The sequence below is a fragment of the Halichoerus grypus genome, chromosome 9 (genome assembly GCF_964656455.1).
Source record: "Halichoerus grypus chromosome 9, mHalGry1.hap1.1, whole genome shotgun sequence".
Classification (NCBI taxonomy): Eukaryota; Metazoa; Chordata; class Mammalia; order Carnivora; family Phocidae; genus Halichoerus; species Halichoerus grypus.
The window spans coordinates 143516580-143535605 of NC_135720.1; the positions used below are offsets into that span (position 1 = coordinate 143516580).

Here is a 19026-nt window from a genome sequence, read left to right on the forward strand (position 1 = left end):
AAAAAAGAGGTAACTATGAGCGGCAATAGATGTTAACCAGACTTATTGTGGTGATGATTCCACAGTATATACCAGTATTGAATCATTACATTGTATGCCTAAAACTAATACAAATGTTATGTGAATAATGTATCTCAAATTTAAAAAGGAATTTAAATACTAGAGGAAAAAATATTGTGTCTAAACTATTAAACAGTATTGGTAAATGGAAGTTAAGTAGAGACAACAGTTTCACTCCCAGTCAATTTGGCAGGAAGAGATTGACTACCTGTTGATGTCACCTCTCTGGAGCCTTCCTTTTTGGCTGCCTTTGGGGAGCCAAACTCTGAATACTTCAACTGAGGTTAATGAGTTACATGGGACAGGACACTACTGGGACCACTAAAAACACACACATCTTCAGTCCCTAAAGCATGTACTTTCACTCTGGTGACATAAAAATATCCCTCAGATATAATAGTAGCCCTTTTCTTCATGGGCGGATACCATAGAATTCACAGATTCTAACTTCTGTTTAGCTGCAGATTCAGTTGTCCACTGTAATTTATCCTTGCTACCCCTTTTGGATTAAACTGTATTTTGTCTAATATAGGTATATCTACTCTTTCACTCCCAATCATTTAAGAACCAGAAGATAGGGGCGCCTTGGTGGCTCAGTCGCATAAGCGGATGCCTTTGGTTCAGGTCTTGATCCCAGGGTCGTGGGATTGAGCCCCCTGTTGGGCCCCCTGCTTGGTGGGGAGTCTGCTTCTCCGTTTCCCTCTGGCACTCCCCCTGTTTGTGCTTTCTCTCTCTCTCTCTTTCTCTCAAATAAATAAATAAAATCTTTAAAAAATATATTAGCAAACCTAATTCAACAGCAGATTAGAGGTTCACACACCATGATCAAGGGAGATGTATAGCAGGACACAGGATAAGCCAACATATAAAATCAATAGATGTGGTACACCACATTAGGAGAATGAAAGGGAAAAATCATATGACTATCTCAATAGATGCAGAAAAGCATTTAACAAAACACAACATCTTTTCATGGTAAACACGCTCAACAAATCAGATGTAGAAGGAATGACCTCAACATAATAAAGGCCATATACGACAAACCCATGGCTAACATACTCAATGGCAAAGTGTGGGAATCTTCTCTTCTGAGATCAGAAACAAGACAAGGATGCTACCTTCATTACTCTTACAGAACACAGGAAGTCCTAGCCTGAGCACCTGGGGGGAAAAACAGAAATAAATGGCTTACAAATTTTTTTAAAAAGTGAAATCATCTTTGGGCGCCTGGGTGGCTCAGTTGGTTAAGCGACTGCCTTCGGCTCAGGTCATGATCCTGGAGTCCCAGGATTGAGTCCCGCATCGGGCTCCCTGCTTGGCAGGGAGTCTGCTTCTCCCTCTGACCCTCCTCCCTCTCATGCTCTCTGTCTCTCATTCTCTCTCTCTCAAATAAATAAATAAAATCTTTAAAAAAAAAAAAAGTGAAATCATCTTTGTTTGGAAATGATATGATCTTATATAGAGAAAATCTTAGACACCACCAACAAACTGTTAGAACTCACCAATAAGTTTAGTAAAGTTGCAGAATAGAAACTCAACATACAGAAATGAGTTGGCTTTCTATACAATAGCAACAAAATATGAGAAAAGATTTTTTCATCCCATTCACTCTAGCACCAAAAACAATAAAACACAGGAATGAGTTGATCCAAGGAAGCAAAAGATCCATACACTTCAAACTACAAGATTTTAATGAAAGAAATCAAAGAAGAATTAAGATATCCTGTATTCATGACTTGAAAGAATTAATACTGCTAAAATGTCCACACTACTCAAAACCATCTATAGATTCAATGAAATCCCTATCAAAATTTAAGTGGTGTTTTTCACAGATAGAGAAAAAACAATCCTAAAATCTGTATGGAGCCACAAAAGTCCCCAATTGTCAAAGCCACCCTGCCAGAGAAGAACAAAGCAGGAGGCATCCCACTTCATGATTCAAACTATATTATAAAGCTCTAGTGATCAAGACAGTATGGTACTGGCTGAAGAAACCGTCACATACAACAAAGGAACTGAATGAAGAGCCCAGACATAAACCCAACAAACATAGAGACAACTAATATATGACAAAGAAGTCAAGATATTCATGGAGAAATATAGTCCATTTAATGAATGGTCCTGAGAAAACTGGGTAAGTACATGCAGAGAAATGAAATTGGAGCTTTATATTCTACACCTCACAAAAATTAACTTGAAATGGATTGAGATGCAAATGTTAGACCTGAAATTGTAAAACTCCCAGAAGACAACATACGGGAAAGGATTCGTGACATTGGACATGTTCACATTTATCAAATGAGGGTGCTCTAGCATTATCCTATCTACAAACTCGCCCACTCTTTGTGATCCAGTTTCAACCCTGAGCCTGAATACGACACCAAGAGCACTAGCAACAAAAGCAAAGCATTAATAGGTGAAACTACGTCAATCCAGAAACTTCTGCACAGCAAAAGAAACCATCAACACAATGAAAAGTCAACACTGCTAAAATGTGAGATGGGAGAAAATACTTACACATCTTCTACCTGATAAGGGGTTAATATCCAAAATATGTAAGGAACTCATGCAACTCAGTGGCATAAAACCAACAATTCCACTTTTTTAAAAGGACAGGAGAACTGAATAGACATTTCTCCAAAGAAGACATACAAATGGCCAAGAGATACATGAAAGATATTCAACATCACTAATTGTCAGGAAGATGCAAACCAAAACCACAATCAGAATCATTCACACCTGTTGGAATGGCTATCATCAAAAAGACAAAAGATAACAAGACAAATACTGTGTGATTTCATGTAACTGTGGGATCCAGAAAAGCTGAACCTATAGATACAGAGAGTAGAAATGTGGTTACCAGGGGCTGAGGGGTAGGAGAAGTGGGAGATGTTGGGCAAAGTGTACCAACTACCACGTATAATATGAATAAGTCCTGAAAAGCTAATGTACAGCATGGTCCATGGTACATGTAGTTAATATGATTGTATTACAGACTTGAAAGTTGCTAAGAGAATAGATCTTGCATGTTCTCACCACAGAGAAGATAGGGTACTTATGTGATGGGATGGAGGTGTTAGCTAACACTGTGGTGGGAACAACTTTGTTATACATAGATATTCACATTTTCTACTCCTAAAATTTGCTCAATGTTACAAGTCAGTTCTATCTTAGTATATCTGGGGAAAAATAAATAAACACAAGAGATATCATTCCATTTTTTCATCCCACTTCTTATTCCTCTCCTAAGGTCAGATTTTTCCTGCTATTTAATACAAAAATCCCTCTACAGGGGTGCCTCGTGGTGCAGCTGGTTAAGTGTCAGACTCCTGGTTCTGGTTCAGGTGGTGTTCTCAGGGTACTATGATCAAGCCCCCAGTAGAGCCCCGCTCTCAGTGCAGAGTCTGCTTAAGTTTCTCTCTCCCCCCTTCTCTGCACGTCGCCCCTAAAATAAATAAATAAATATATTTTTAAAAATCTCTCTACAAAGTTAATTAATGAGAGTATTCTAGAATTATCTTATGTAAAAACACAGCCCACCATTTCTGATCCAATTTTAAATCCAGAGAATGAAGGAATGCCATTTCTAAATTTTTTAATCTGTGTCTGTCTATTATGACAGCAAAATGAGTATAGTTTGTTCTATTCTGCTTTTTAGTGGTGTGAGATTTTATCAATAGCAGATACCCCCCCCACCTTCTGGTAAGTGGTTTTTTCTTTGCAATGTGACCTGAAGGAATAAACTGTCAACACACACACTTGGGTATATTTGTACACATTTCAGAACACATTGGAAATACATCATTTATTATCCTGTCACATCAAAGTAATACAAGCTAAAGAAAACATATTTTCTTCTATTATTCATCTTCACCAAAAGATTAAGAGATTAACCTACAAGAGATTGCAGGCGGAGTACATTTATTTGTGCACGTGCATATCTGTGTGTGTGTGTGTAATAATATACTAATATATATGTTACTTCAATCTAAGTGCAAGCCAAAATGTAACATGTTGTGGTGGAATTTGAGGAGAAACATTCTTTGGGAACTATAGGATGGTTTTTCCAAGAAAGGCAATGAATCAAAGGAGAGGATGGTTTCATGCTAAAAACAACACATTGTAGCCAAGATATTTAAATACAAAAAAAACAGAGTTCTCATTTCCATAAATTAATAAAGAAGCTTTCCCAAAAGAATCTTGCAAAACTATTTCAATGTTTCCAAATGCTTGAAATGGGGACTGAAAAGTACATGGAAACTGTTTATGACCTGCTACCACAGAATCAGGAGGAGCTCCTGAGAAAGGCTTTGACAACTGATCACGACATCCCATTGATCATGAGGATCCCAAATAACCCAACCATTAGACATGTCCAGGATGCTTCACTGAGACTAAAGACACAGGTCAAGAACGGAACATCATTCTCAAAAGAGCTTAAAACTATCCACAGAAATGTTGCCTAAGCAGAAGAACTCACACTTATTAAAGACCTCGTAGATTTCAACCAGTTCACAATGGTTAAAAAAAATCCAAAGTGTAAATCAATGGAATTAAAAAAATTTTTTTAATTTTATTATGTTATGTTAGTCACCATACATCACATCATTGGTTTTTGATGTAGTGATCCACGATCCATTGTTTTCGTTTAACACCCAGTGCTCCATGCAGTACGTGCCCTCCTTAATACCCATCACCGGGCTAACCCATCCCCCTTCCCCCCTCCCCTCTAAAACCCTGTTTGTTTCTCAGAGTCCATAGTCCCTCATGGTTCATCTCTCCCTCCAATTCCCCCCCCCTCATTTTTCCCTTCCTTCTAATGTCCTCCATGCTATTCCTTATGTTCCACAAATAAGTGAAACCATATGATAATTGACTTTCTCTGCTTGACTTATTTCATTTAGCATAATCTCCTCCAGTCCCATCCATGTTGATGTAAAAGTTGGGTATTCATCCTTTCTGATGGCTGAGTAATATTCCATTGTATATATGGACCACATCTTCTTTATCCATTCATCTGTTGAAGGGCATCTCGGCTCTTTCCACAGTTTGGCTATTGCAGACATTGCTGCTATGAACATTGGGGTGCATGTGGCCCTTCTTTTCACTACATCTGTGTCTTTGGGGTAAATACCCAGGAGTGCAATTGCTGGGTCATAGGGTAGCTCTATTTTTAAATTTTTGAGGAACCTCCACACTGTTTTCCAAAGTGGCTGTACCAACTTGCATTCCCACCAACAGTGTAAGAAGAACCCCTTTCTCCACAACCTCTTCAACATTTGTTGTTTCTTTCCCTGTCCATTTTTGCCATTCTAACTGGTGTAAGGTGGTATCTCAATGTGGTTTTGATTTGGATTTCCCTGATGGCTAATGATGATGAACATTTTTTCATGTGTCTGTTAGCCATTTGTATGTCTTCTTCAGAGAAGTGTCTTTTCATATCTTCTGCCCACTTTTTGACTTGATTATTTGTTTTTTGGGTGTTGAGTTTGAGAAGTTCTTTATAGATCTTGGATCCCAGCCCTTTATCTGTAGTGTCATTTGCAAATGTCTTCTCCCATTCTGGGGGTTGCCTCTTTGCTGGGAAAATTGGACAGCCACATGCAGAAGAATGAAACTCGACCATTCTCTAACATCAGCCACAAAGATAAACTCAAAGTGGATGAAAGACCTCAATGTGAGACAGGAATCCATCAAAATCCTAGAGGAGAACATAGGCAGTAACCTCTCTGACATCAGCCACAGCAACTTCTTTCAAGATACATCTCCAAAAGCTAGTGAAACAAAAGCAAAAATGAACTTTTGGGACTTCATCGAGATAAAAAGCTTCTGCACAGCAAAGGAAACAGTCAACAAAACAAAGTGGAATTAAATTTTTATAAAAGAGCAAGTGTAGAGGCCCAGGGCAGATCCCCAAACAGGCCTCAAGGGCATATTACTTGTTCTGAATGGAAGCTACTTGGGAAACAGCAGGTGCAAGTACATCACACCCTCCTCTGTGCCCCTGAAAGCAGGAAACAAATTCCCCCATGAAAGGCACCCAACAATCACTACGAAGTAAAAGACATTGTTATCACCACAGGTAGGGACCTGAAAGTTGAGAGTGCTATAGAAATAAACTTTGCTATTTTTTTATGAATCTACTGCCTCAGCCCAAATTCCAATTAGAATTCCTTCCTAACTAAAGTTTCCAAGCACCTGTTTTCTTTATCCTGTCAATTCCCCACACATTTCTTGTCTCTGTATAAATGTATAAAACTGCCTGCCTTGATCATTTCTTTGGGTCTCAATTTCATTATTGGGCCTCCATGTGCAGGTAATAAATAAATCTTCAGGGTTTTTTCTCCTGTTACTCTCTGTCATCTCCATTTAATTCCAAAACAGCTGGAAGAACTCTGGGGGAAAGAAGGAAATGTCTCCCTCCCCAAAGCAAGTGTCCTGTCCCTAAGGCCACCTCAGGGACCCCATCCCCTGACCCCTCTGATCAGCAGTCATTCATCCGCTCATTTCTGAATTTACACAGAGCCCACCTTCCCAGCAAACCACATTTCCATACACAGTGGTTCCCAGTCTGTAAGACCAGGTCTGAAATACGCTACAATACCACAATGATGAAAGAAGCTCTCACCTGTATTACAAAACAAGCATCTGAAAAGAAGTCACCTGCAAAGGAAAGGGTTCTATAACCTGTTCGTCCGTCCTCAGTGAGCCTGGACAGAGCAGAACTCTGGCAAAGAGTAACCACGAAATGCACAGACTACGAACACATGAGGGTCTTACGGGGCTGGCTGTACTCTGATTACTGACCTAGTAGTAATTTCAGCACCACGCAGAGGGTCCGGTCAGAACCTACACTCTACGCACGGCAGATATGCTACCAAATGACAGCCCAAAAGCCAAACAGGGCTATGAAGGCAGGGACACATAATCTGAGAATCCCGAAGCGTCTCTGTGCTGACTTGTACCACACTAGTTCTGCCTCACATTTGAGAAACAAACTGCTTTCCATTGCAGTGAGGGGGTCTCCGAAGCTGTCTGACGGGTCTGGGGCCTCCTGCATGTACTCTTGCCATTTTGTGTCCTTTGATAATTGGTGATATATCATCTGCTGGTTAAGAATTGTGTTTCATGTGAGCCCGACTGACATTTTGGGTCTCTGCAATCACCCATTACCTGAGCTGAGGGTGTGCACCCTGTATTCCTCAGAAAGCAAAAGAGCTGGAAGAATCCATGAATTGCTCTAGAGCATCATGATCACCCTGACCTCCATGTGCTAACGACAGATGGAATAAAATAATTTAGCCAAGCCTTGGATACAATCCCACAGCCATGCCACAGTTATTGGTGAAAACTCAAAAGGAAACAGTCCAAATAATATTGGTGGCAATTTACACAACCCTGTAGTCTGTTACAGCCAAAGCATGGAGAGCACACGGTGGCAGATTCTTAACATTAGAAAAATGTTACAGAACGATACTGAACTTGTGTTTGGACTTCCAAATAATTTCTTTTTTATTTTAGCATGTATCCCAGAGGTCTTTGTTCTCTATAATTAATTCCCATGTAACATAAACATGCAAATGCCATTCAAACATTCTCTTAAAGAAAATAAATGTTTCACCCCAGGGCTCTGTGTGTCCTTAAGAGCAGAGAAGTAGATATTCATCCAGAATAATAGGCTGTGTGGTTTCATGAGACCTTGAGGGATTTTGCAACAAAGAGAGTTCATTTGAGGGGTTTTAAAGTGACCATTTGGGTATAACCGTCAAGATGTGGTTGAAACATAATGGAGAGTAGGAAATTTGTCACCATCGGGGATAAACAGTATTACAAAACTGTTTTTCTACTGGCATACATGAAACATCACTATGGTGTCAAGCTATATCCCAGGTGCTGATTTCAAGAGGGAACACTGTGATGCTGTTAGCGATGCAGAGAGAACCTGACCGTGTGCATAATCTCCCCTGGTTGGCATTTCCAGCCTCCACATGCTGTCTCTATACAAAGATCACTTGTCATGAGCATGACCAGCTCAAGGAGTTCAAGGCCGTGGAGGATGCTGGTTAGCTGTCAGGATAGGGAACAGTAAGTACACTTGTTATGTATATGTGTCCAGTCCAAGACACAAACACATTTACTTACACTGGGCTACAGTGTAGCATCTTAGAAAAACCTACCAAAACTCAGAAACATTTCTATGAAGATGGCATTGCCAAAGCTCCAGCCTCCGTGGGAAAATACACTGTTCATGACAATACACATATACAAAAACCCAGACCCGTACCCCAAAACACATTTATGTGCAAACTGAGCTTGAGGTAAGATCTTTGGGCTAGAATGTCAGATTCAACTATTCTGGGATGTTTATATTTTTTACTCTTAATTCAGAATTGTATGACAGTTCATACCAAGATGGCTATTTTGAAGCTTAGATACATGGAGATGTTTAATAATTAATGTACAACTTATTTTTTCCTTAAATTTTCTCCTGGTGAATCTGGTAAGCTCCACAGTAAATGGGATTCCTTATGAAATAAGGTCATTTCCCATATTTTTATAATATGTCACTGCATTCAAATTGTATGGGTCCTTTGGCAGATGTGAGATATAAAAGCCTTTATCAGTTGATGCCTCAATCAAAGAATTTATAAAATGGTATGAAGACAGTATCTAAAAGTATTTTACCCTTGAAACTTTTGCTGCATTACTGTAGTTAAAATGGATAGAATATAAAATAAGATTTGGGTCATATACTGTTCAGATATGAGAATGTCCTCAAAAAGTCATTTTTAATGAACAGGATGGCACACAAGCAACTTGTGTCCCTCACACTGGTGCTTGTCCTGCTGTGTACAGAATTGCACGTAAGGACTGCCTAGTGCATTACCAGCTGAAGCTCCCAATGTCGCTGGCAGGCATGCCTCATGCTGTCCCCCTTTTGTGACAGAAGTCTACATAAAACCATTGTTACACTAGTGACATCACGCTAGGGCCTGATATCTAAATGGTTTTATCAGGATTCATGTCAGCAGGTTTTTCTTTGAGCTGTTTGTTTTTCCCATAGTTGCCCACCTACTTCTATGAGAAAGCTGTGATACAGGCAACCTACAGACCTCGTAAAAAGAGCCATGATCACAAAATGCAAGAGTAAGACATATGCCTCCAACAATTGCCAGAAAATGCTACAATGTTAATATTTCTTGTAGTGTTTTATTGGTTCCTGTTCTTATTTTCCCTATGCCTATATAGGATGTGTGTGAATGTCTTCCTGCATGTAGAAATGGAATAGTGTTACCAAATGATTGGGGGGCTGGTTAAGAAAAACCTGTGGAGCTTTTTAAAATAACAATATGGTGCAGGCGCTCTGGGAACACTGAGGCAGCCTCTCTGGAGGCCGCATGAGTCAATGGACTTAGATTTTGAGCACTCACTTGCATAAAAGAATCAGGTAAGGAAATTCCCTTGAGAGTTGTCAGAGGAAACTTTGGATGACATGGAGGGGGGGACACAATCATCTTAAGTGCTCTGGCATTCAACATCTTCCATCAAAGGGTCTTCCCTTCCAGTCATCTGGAGCCATGGCCCCTCCAAAGCACCTTCTTCATTGCTCCCGTCATATCCTTGTTCCTCAGTGTATATATGACAGGGTTGACCATGGGGGTGACGATGGTGTAGAACAGAGAAATGAACTTGCCCTGATTCTGGGAGTAGTTGTTGCTGGGCTGGAGGTAAGTGTAGATGGCCGTGCCATAGAACAGGGAGACCACTGTGATGTGGGACCCACATGTCCCAAACGCTTTCCTCTGCCCTGCAGATGACCTTATTCTTAAGACTGCCCTGACAATCTGACCATAGGAGAAGATGATTAATGCCACAGGTATGAGGAGAATGATCACTCCAACTAAGAAGGGCACAGACTCATTCACAGTGGTGTCAACACAGGCAAGCTTGAGCAGTGGGGGGACCTCACAAAAGAAATGGTCTATTTTATTTCTCCCACAAAATGGTAAAAGGAACGTGAGCACTGTCTCCAATGAGGAGTTGGCAAAACCAATGGACCACGATGCAGAAGCCATGAGGGCACAGAGACGGGGGTGCATGATCACTGTGTACCGCAGGGGCCTGCAGATGGCTGCATAGCGGTCCAGTGCCATGACCCCTAAGAGAATGCATTCCGTGCCTCCCAACCCTAGAGAAATGAAGAGCTGAGCCACACAGCCACCAAAGGAGATAGACTTGTCAGCTCCCCTGAGATGAACCAGGAGCTGAGGGACAGTGCTGGTCATGTAACACAGGTCCAGAAAGCTTAGGTTGGAGAGGAAAAAGTACATGGGAGTGTGAAGATGTGGGTCCAGGTGGGACAAGGCAATGATGGTGGTGTTTCCCAGCAGAGTGAACAGATAGAAGACCAGAAGAACCACAAAGAGGACTAGCTCCAGTTGAGGCCGGTCAGAGAAACCCAGCAGGATAAACCCAGTGAAAGAACTGCCATTTTTCTGTTCCATCCTCTGTTGGCACATGTTTCCTGTCAGGACCAAGAATTTAGCAATTTTTAAAAGAAATAATAAAAAAATAATCAGTTGGAGGGGAGTGGATCTACCATGTTAAAGACAGGGCCATTGGATTTTATCAGTAACTATTTGAATAAATGAGGTACTCGTTTATATTGACATAGTTTATACCAATATAGGTCCACATTATCACAAAAAGTAATTATTTAATATAAGAAAAATCACACAAAAGACCTGTGTTGGCATCAGTCATAGGTACAAAAGGTCTTTCATTCTGAGCTTAATAAGACTTATATAAGTACTATAAGTATGTACATACATTTTAGAGAGAATGGGGCTGAGGGAAAAAGAAGGAGAGCAATCAGAAAGAATCAGAAGGAGATACAGACAGAGAGAGAGACGTTATTGTAAATATGTATCTCATGATTCTACACAATTTGATTTGCACACACCTCACATGCAATAGAATATAATACAACATAATCGCAAAAATGCATTCAGATACAGGAATTTAAGACCTAGAATGTGCTTATACAGAGAATACAATTTCATTCAAAATATCACTACTAGTTCTGCATATAAACATTTGGGCAGAATTGACTCTCTAATATATTTATGAAAGATATACCTTTTTATTTTGTATTGTAGCAAAACAATTAAACACTCCATCAAGGAGAACAACACCATCTAAATACAGTGCTTCACTTTTCCCTAAACATGCTTAAAATTACTGTACCAATTTGTCGGGAACTCTGAAAAGTCATTGGTCATTCATAGGTAGAATCAGAACTCTAAAATCTGGTGGCCAAAACTTTCCTCTTCCTTCTGCAGATTTCTATTTCACACATTACCAACAAGAGTTTTAAAATTCCTGAAAGAGGTAGGATTATTCCCTATCAACATTCTAATCAGAATAAACACGTTCAAGAGTTATCCAATTGTGTAATCTATGTACACAGTGTAATGCTTTACATCACTCCCTCTGATGCAATAATTACATAGATAATAACATAGAGATAAAAACAGATACATTCTCAAGGCAAAGCAGGTCAAAGCGCTATAAAGGAAACCTTAAATTAGTACAAGGAAAGGCATAAAGAAAAGGATATTTTGGTAGTATACAAAATGTCAGACATCCATCGTCATCAGGCTAATTACCACCTTTCTAGAAGCTATCCTTAAGGGTTGTACCCAACACATGCCAGGTCTAAGGCAAGTCTGATGACCATTTTCATCCAACTGCCTACTACTGAAGAAGCATAGTTCTAAACCAACTAAAGAGGCATCAGAAAATTATTCTAGCTCTATCTTATTCAAATGATTAGGCATACACTACACTTTTAGTTCTTCTAAGACTTTAAAAATCAGAATTGGGTTTGATTTTAGACCCATTGATGTGTGAAAGAAACGGTACGAAACTGGCATAAAATAAGTGTCCATAAAATCCAAATAGAGAATGTAGTATTTCACACTATTTTATACCTCCTTTGATTTCCTATAAAGAGGTATTCGGTGGTATCCACACAAAAAAATTCTTAATAGAATTAACATATAAAAGTATTTGAGACAGTCTAAATGTGTACAACAGGGTATATCCCCTGACTCACACCTGCTCAGAAGAGCAAAAAAACCAAACCATGGTTCAGTCTCCTGCACACATGCACATACACTTATCTGAAATAAATTGCTGGCATTTTTAAATGTGCATAAGAGGGGCACCTGGGTGGCTCGGTTGGTTAAGCGTCTGCCTTCAGCTCAGGCCAAGATATCAGGGTCCTGGGATCAGGCCCCATGTTGGGTTCCCTGCTCAGTGGGGAGTCTGCTTCTTCCTCTCCCTCCCACACCCCTCCACCCCACTCATGTGTTCTCTCTCTTACTCTACCTCTCTCAAAAAGAGAAATAAAAATAAACAAACTAAATAAATAAATAAAATCTTTAAAAAAAAATAAAAATAAAAAATAAATGTGCCTAAGAAAGGAAACAGTCACCAAAGTGAAAGAAGGCAGAAATAAAATGCTAACTCATCCAAGAGAAAAACCAATCACATCATGTACCACTAGAATATAATAATGATATATTTTAACATTATTATATCAATTAGGACTAAGAAGACAGGTTAGAAAAGATAAAACCCTGGTAAAATGAACTTCTGCAAATGATTTGCTGCTTTACAAGATTATATATGTGTGTATTACCACCTCACAACAATCAGAATGGCTAAAATTAACAAGTCAGGAAATAACAAATGTTGGTGAGGATGTGGAGAAAGGGGAACCCTCTTTCATTGGTGGGAATGAAAGCTGGTACATCCACTTTGGAGAACAGTATGGAGGTTCCTCAAGAAGTTAAAAATAGAGCTACCCTAGGACCCAGCAATTGTACTACTGGGTATTTACCTCAAAGATACAAATGTAGTGATCCGAAGGGGCACGTGCACCCTGATGTTTATAGTAGTAATGTCCACAATAGCCAAACTATGGAAAGAGCCCTGCTGTCCATTGACAGATGAATGGATAAAGAAGAGGTGGTGTGTATATACAATGGGATATTATTCAGCCATCAGAAAAAAATGAAATCTTGCCATTTGCAACAGCGTGGATCGAACTAGAAGGGTATTATGCTAAGCGAAATAAGTCAGCCAGAGAAATACAATTATCATATGATTTCACTCATATGTGGAATTTAAGAAACAAAACAGAGGATCATAGGGGAGGAGAGGAAAAAAATAAAACAAGATGAACCACAGAGGGAGACAAACCATAGGAGATTCTTAATCATAGGAAACAAACCGAGGGTTGCTGGACATTAAGGAGGGCACGTGATGGAATGAGCAATGGGTATTGTATAAGACTGATGACTCACTGAACTCTACCTCTGAAACCAATAATATATGTTAATTGAATTTAAATAAAATAAAAAAATTTAAAAAGATTATATAGGGGTGTGTGTGTGTGTGTGTATCTGAAGGAATGCTAATTGACTACCTATCTGACCAGTATGAAAATGAATATGATTTTAAGTTGAAAAATAAAATATCAGGCAAAGCAGATGCCCACCAAAAGAGAAAAAAGAATGTGACTGTCTGAATGTTACAATTGCTTCCAGTGTCTTCCTGGAGAGCACACTGGGAGGGAACTACAATATTCATGTCATAGTCTACCATCTCACTTCTATTTTTTTCTCATTATATTCATGAAAATTATTATCCTTTAGTAACACTGAATATGGGAAAGATCAGGTTGTACATTCATTCTCCCATCGATTCTCAAGAGTATGTTCTGCTCACATGAAAAATTGCTCAACATCGCTCGGCATCAGGGAAATCCAAATCAAAACCTCAATGAGATATCACCTCACATCAGTCAGAATGGCTAAAATTAACAAGTCAGGAAATGACAGATGTTGGCGGGGATGCGGAGAAAGGGGAACCCTCCTACACTGTTGGTGGGAATGCAAGCTGGTGCAGCCACTCTGGAAAACAATATGGAGGTTCCTCAAAGAGTTGAAAACAGAGCTACCATACGATCCAGCAATTGCACTACTGGGTATTTACCCCAAAGATACAAATGTAGGGATCTGAAGGGGTATGTGCACCCCGATGTTTATAGCAGCAATGTCCACAATAGCCCAACTGTGGAATGAGCCAAGATGTCCATCGACAGATGAATGGATAAAGAAGATGTGGTATATATATACAATGGAATATTATGCAGCCATCAAAAGGAATGAGATCTTGCCATTTGCAATGACGTGGATGGAACTGGAAGGTGTTATGCTGAGCGAAATAAGTCAATCAGAGAAAGACATGTATCATATGACCTCACTGATATGAGGAATTCTTAATCTCAGGAAACAAACTGAGGGTTACTGGAGTGGTGAGGGTGGGAGGCATGGGGTGGCTGAGTGATAGACATTGGGGAGGGTATGTATTATGGTGAATGCTGTGAATTGTGCAAAACTGTTGAATCACAGATCTGTACCTCTGAAACAAATAAATTATATGTTAAAAAGAAGAAGAAGAAGAAGAAGAAGAAGAAGAAGAAGAAGAAGAAGAAGAAAAGAAGAAGAAGAAGAAGAAGAAGAAGAAGAAGAAGAAGAAGAAGAAGAAGAAGAAGAAGAAGAAGAAGAAGAAGAAGAAGATAGCAGGAGGGGAAGAATTTGAAGGGGGGGAAATCGGAGTGGGAGACGAACCATGAGAGACAATGGACTCTGAAAAACAAACTGAGGGTTCTAGAGGGGAAGGGGGTTGGGAGGATGGGTTAGCCTGGTGATTGGTATTAAAGAGGGCACGTTCTGCATGGAGCACTGGGTGTTATACACAAACAATGAATCATGGAACACTACATCAAAAACTAATGATGTAATATATGGTGATTAACATAACAATAAAAAAATTTTTTTTTAAAAACTATGTTCTGCTGATCTGGGTCAGTTTCTTCCCTTTCACCTCCCCTACTCAGCATCCATCCCTCTCCAATCTGTGTGCACCACCACAGAACACAATCTTCCCAGAGGAAGGATATATTTTGATTAAGGTTAAATGAGAAATTTCATTTCATCTCCTGCTTACCACATTTAAGACTTGTGTAATTAGACTAAAAACCATCATCTATGTATAGGTAAGCATCAAATGACTGAATGCAGTAAGAGAGATTGATTCCTCTTAGACAAACTATGTAAATAATGCTGGCTGGAAATACAGAACACACTCCTTCTCTCTCCCTCTCTAAAAAAAAAAAATAATAATAAATAAAATAAAATGTTCTAGCTAAGAAATAGAATTTTAAATTTTATTTAATTTTAATTAATTTAAATTTAAATGACTTCCTGTGGCTACTTACTTCTATATTGGACAGCACAGCTCTGGAGCAAGAATTGCATCAGATTTTGTCCTGCCTTGGCATTGACAGCCTTTTGTCTATCCCATGAGTCTGTCACTGGCTGTGAGCTGCCCCCACCCTGTTCCTGAGACCACCTGGCAAAGTGGCTCCCTTTCACTTGAGGGCAAATCTCTGAAGAAGGGAATGGCTGTGAACCTTGCAGCCCATATTCCTAACACATAGGGAGTGGATTGGATCAGCAGCCAGGTAGAGAGCATCTGAGCAGGTCACCAACAGCATTCATACAAGAGTCCATTCAGGATCCTGGGCAAGGATAGAAGGATGGAACCCAGTGTCCAAACAGAGATGCTTTGACACAATATTCACAACATGGACTCCACTGTTGGATTTACAACATAACATATTTAAAATTCCATAATATTTTAGATAATTTAGTAATGCATAAGGGAGAAAATGAAGATTTAGAAATGATAAATAGAATGAGTTTTAAGCATAGAGAACAAACATTATCTAATTTCACAGACAATAAGGACCAATGGGAAAGCATGGAAGCATAGAGTCTAATACTTTTACATATATGTATATTCTCTTATTTTATTACTGAAGGCCATATTTTATTAACACTAAATATGCATATTTAAATTATTTTCCACATGTGCACACACAGGTATAATGAATGTACTACAGTACAATGAAATGTCTGGGAACAACTTGGTGGAGTCTATAATGAACAATTAAATTTAGTTCTTATATTTGGTGACCTTCCACAGTCTGTTCCTTTAGACAATGGACCATATATGCAAACCAATACAGCTTTTCTGTTTCAAGAACAATTGCAACTGAAAAGAAACTAACTCCCAATTCCTAAAGCAACACACAGACTGAGTTCCATTTCACTCACCTTTGTTCACCCTCTCTGTGGGTTCTAAGCTATTTCGCTACCTCCTTTCCAAGTCACTGCCTACAGACAGTCCTGGGGATTGGCCCTTGGACATGTAGAATCAGTTGCATGCAGTAAATGCAAAGGTTGACTATACCAGCACTGGGTTATCCATAGATTTTTCCTAAGCGAAAGGATGCTTTCTCCCGATGACTTCATGAGTCTTCAGGTGGACAGAGATCAACACTTTGCCTCTAGGAGGTAGGAAGTGAAGTCCCTTGCAAACTCTCACTATGGTTTCCCGAATACGATGACCTGTCTGTAGGACAGGGAGACCCTTATGAGCACAGGAGAGGGTGCTGTGACGCTCAGCTGTGGCTGGGCTGGCACTGAGAACCAAATGTGTTTCCCTGGCTGACGTCTCTGGGGAGCAGATGCCCACACTGTTAATGAGCCCCTGTCACTGAGCGGCCAGAGATGGCAATCCTCAGGGAGAAGGACGATCAAGGACAAAGCCAGAGGAGACCTCATCTGTCTCTTTTATTATTTCATATATTTCACAGAGGACAAATCACTCCTGAGAACTCTCCAGCTACCTTAGTCTCATCTGTGAATGTCCCAGATGTTTAAAAACACCTAAGATTTTTTTTCCTCACAACTGCCCAAATTTTACATGTAAATAGATAAGAGTCCCTTCAGTTACTTAATTTTAAATGTAAATATGTAAATAAATTCTTAATTTAATTCATTCATAATCAACATATGGATCACAGAGCTAATAATTAGGCACATTCTTATCTTTACCATGAATATAAAGGAGGGCAACCAAATCTACCGAACTTCTAATACAGCTAAGGGAAAACAAAATCTCATATCATCTAGAACACTGACCAATTGATCTTGATAGATTTTTTTTATTATGTTCAATTAGCCAACATATAGAACAGCATTAGTTTTTGATGTAGTGTTCAACGATCCATCAGCTGCATATAACACCCAGTGCTCATCAAAACACGTGCCCTCCTTAATAACCATCAGGTTTTAATGAGGTACTCAACAATTTAAAAAATTATCTCTTTTTAATTAGTCTTTGCATTTAAGTTCCAAATGATTTTGACTTTACCAGGATAGTTAAAATAATCACTACGTAAAAATGGAAGGAAGCTGTTGGGTGGGTTGTGGCTGTTTCTCTTGGATCCATAAGTTCCAGCTTCATTTATCATGTTCAGCCTAAAGAGATAAACTACTTCCTACTAAAAACATTCTTACATTTGAATTTTCTCAGTTATTCCCATACCAGTTAGATTCCATTCTGATAGTTATAGGGCAACTAGCAAAGACATTACACTCTGAGAGTCCTGAAGAGAGAAGGAATCACAGACCTGCAATGAACACCTTGCATCCCAGGTCAAGCTCACTGCTACCAGGCTTACTTGCTCAAATCACTTTGATAATAGTGTGGCATTATCTAGTGATGCTGACCCACAATCACATCCTAGATTCAATATTATCTAGAACAATGCTCAAGTACATACTCTAAGACATGCACATAAGAACACACCACAGCAGCATCATTGGTATTAACCAAAACCTGGACAAATCCAAATGCCCATCAACAGTAAAATGTGTAAATCATGACCTATTCATACAAAAGAGTACTCTACAACAATATGAATTAAACTACAGCAAAACAAATTGAAACAATGTTTTTCACACAAAGTGCTGAGGCAAAGATACAAGTTAGAAAGTAATTGATCCTTCTACGTAAGTTCAAAAATAGGGACAGCAAACTGTTCATGAACTCACATATGGGTGGTACAGTAGAGTTACAGACAAAATTATAGTCACAACTAAAAATGATGTCAAAATGCTGCTTATAACAAAGTCTCCATCAAAAGAAAGACAAAGGTATGCAGTTGGATAGAGGCCATCCGAGGTTCTGTCCAGGTTCTAGTTAACAAGGGAGGCAATATCATGACCCTTTACTTGTTAATTATTATTGAAACTGAACATATTTTTCTATGACACTGTTGTGCCCAATATTACACCAATGACAGTGAGAAAGCAGGAAACAAAGAGGCTAAATAACAATGGTATAAATGATCAGGAGTATTTTTTTAAAGGATGACAGTAGCTAATAAAATCACATTCAGAAGAGCTAAGTTTAGGCAAAAAAGAAACATTATTATGAATCTGTAAAGAATCAGACAGATGAATTAAAAGAAATACAGTTGAAACACGATGTTATAGAAAAGCAACATAACTGAAAAAGGAAGGAGCAGAAATGCTTCTCCAACAGGAGCCTGGACACCATCCTCTCTGCAAAGCTGGAATTGTGAGGACAGTCTTTCATCTCAAAGATCCAAATTGTCACCCGCTCAGTACATTCTCCAAGAGGCTACTTCTGGTCCCTGAATTGTTCCCAGCTCTCTGATCCTCTTCCTCACTACTTGGTCTACATCTGAGGGAAGCAGCCCAACCTTCTTACTTCCCACCACCCCTGCACTGCTGTCCTGCTTTGGGATCTGTGGTTACCACTGGGTAAACAGATGAAAAGTCTAAGTGGGGAACGTGAAAAGGAAAAGCCTCCCAAAAAAGGGGGTAATGACAAAAAAAAAGAGAAATCTAGAAGACCAAATGACAGAAGGTGAAAGAGACAGGACATATATACAGAGATTCCAGTTACACAGAGAATAGAGAATACTCCCTAAAAGTGAAAACAGAAGGAAAAATA

General features: G+C 39.3%; 1 protein-coding gene and 1 long non-coding RNA gene across 2 annotated transcripts in view; both read right to left on the bottom strand.

The window, feature by feature from the left end:
* The window catches only part of LOC144379143 (uncharacterized), a 111064-nt gene that overhangs the window by 9461 nt on the left and 82577 nt on the right, over positions 1–19026 (bottom strand). The window lies entirely within an intron of this gene.
* LOC144379130 (olfactory receptor 2B8-like) lies at positions 9627–10580 on the bottom strand. The gene has a single exon (XM_078055819.1). The coding sequence runs from the start codon at positions 10578–10580 to the stop codon at positions 9627–9629; it is 954 nt and encodes a 317-aa protein (XP_077911945.1).

What these genes read in the sequence shown, in the direction of transcription:
- LOC144379130 (XM_078055819.1), bottom strand. Translation starts at nt 10,580, where the DNA reads ATGTGCCAACAGAGGATGGAACAGAAAAATGGCAGTTCTTTCACTGGG.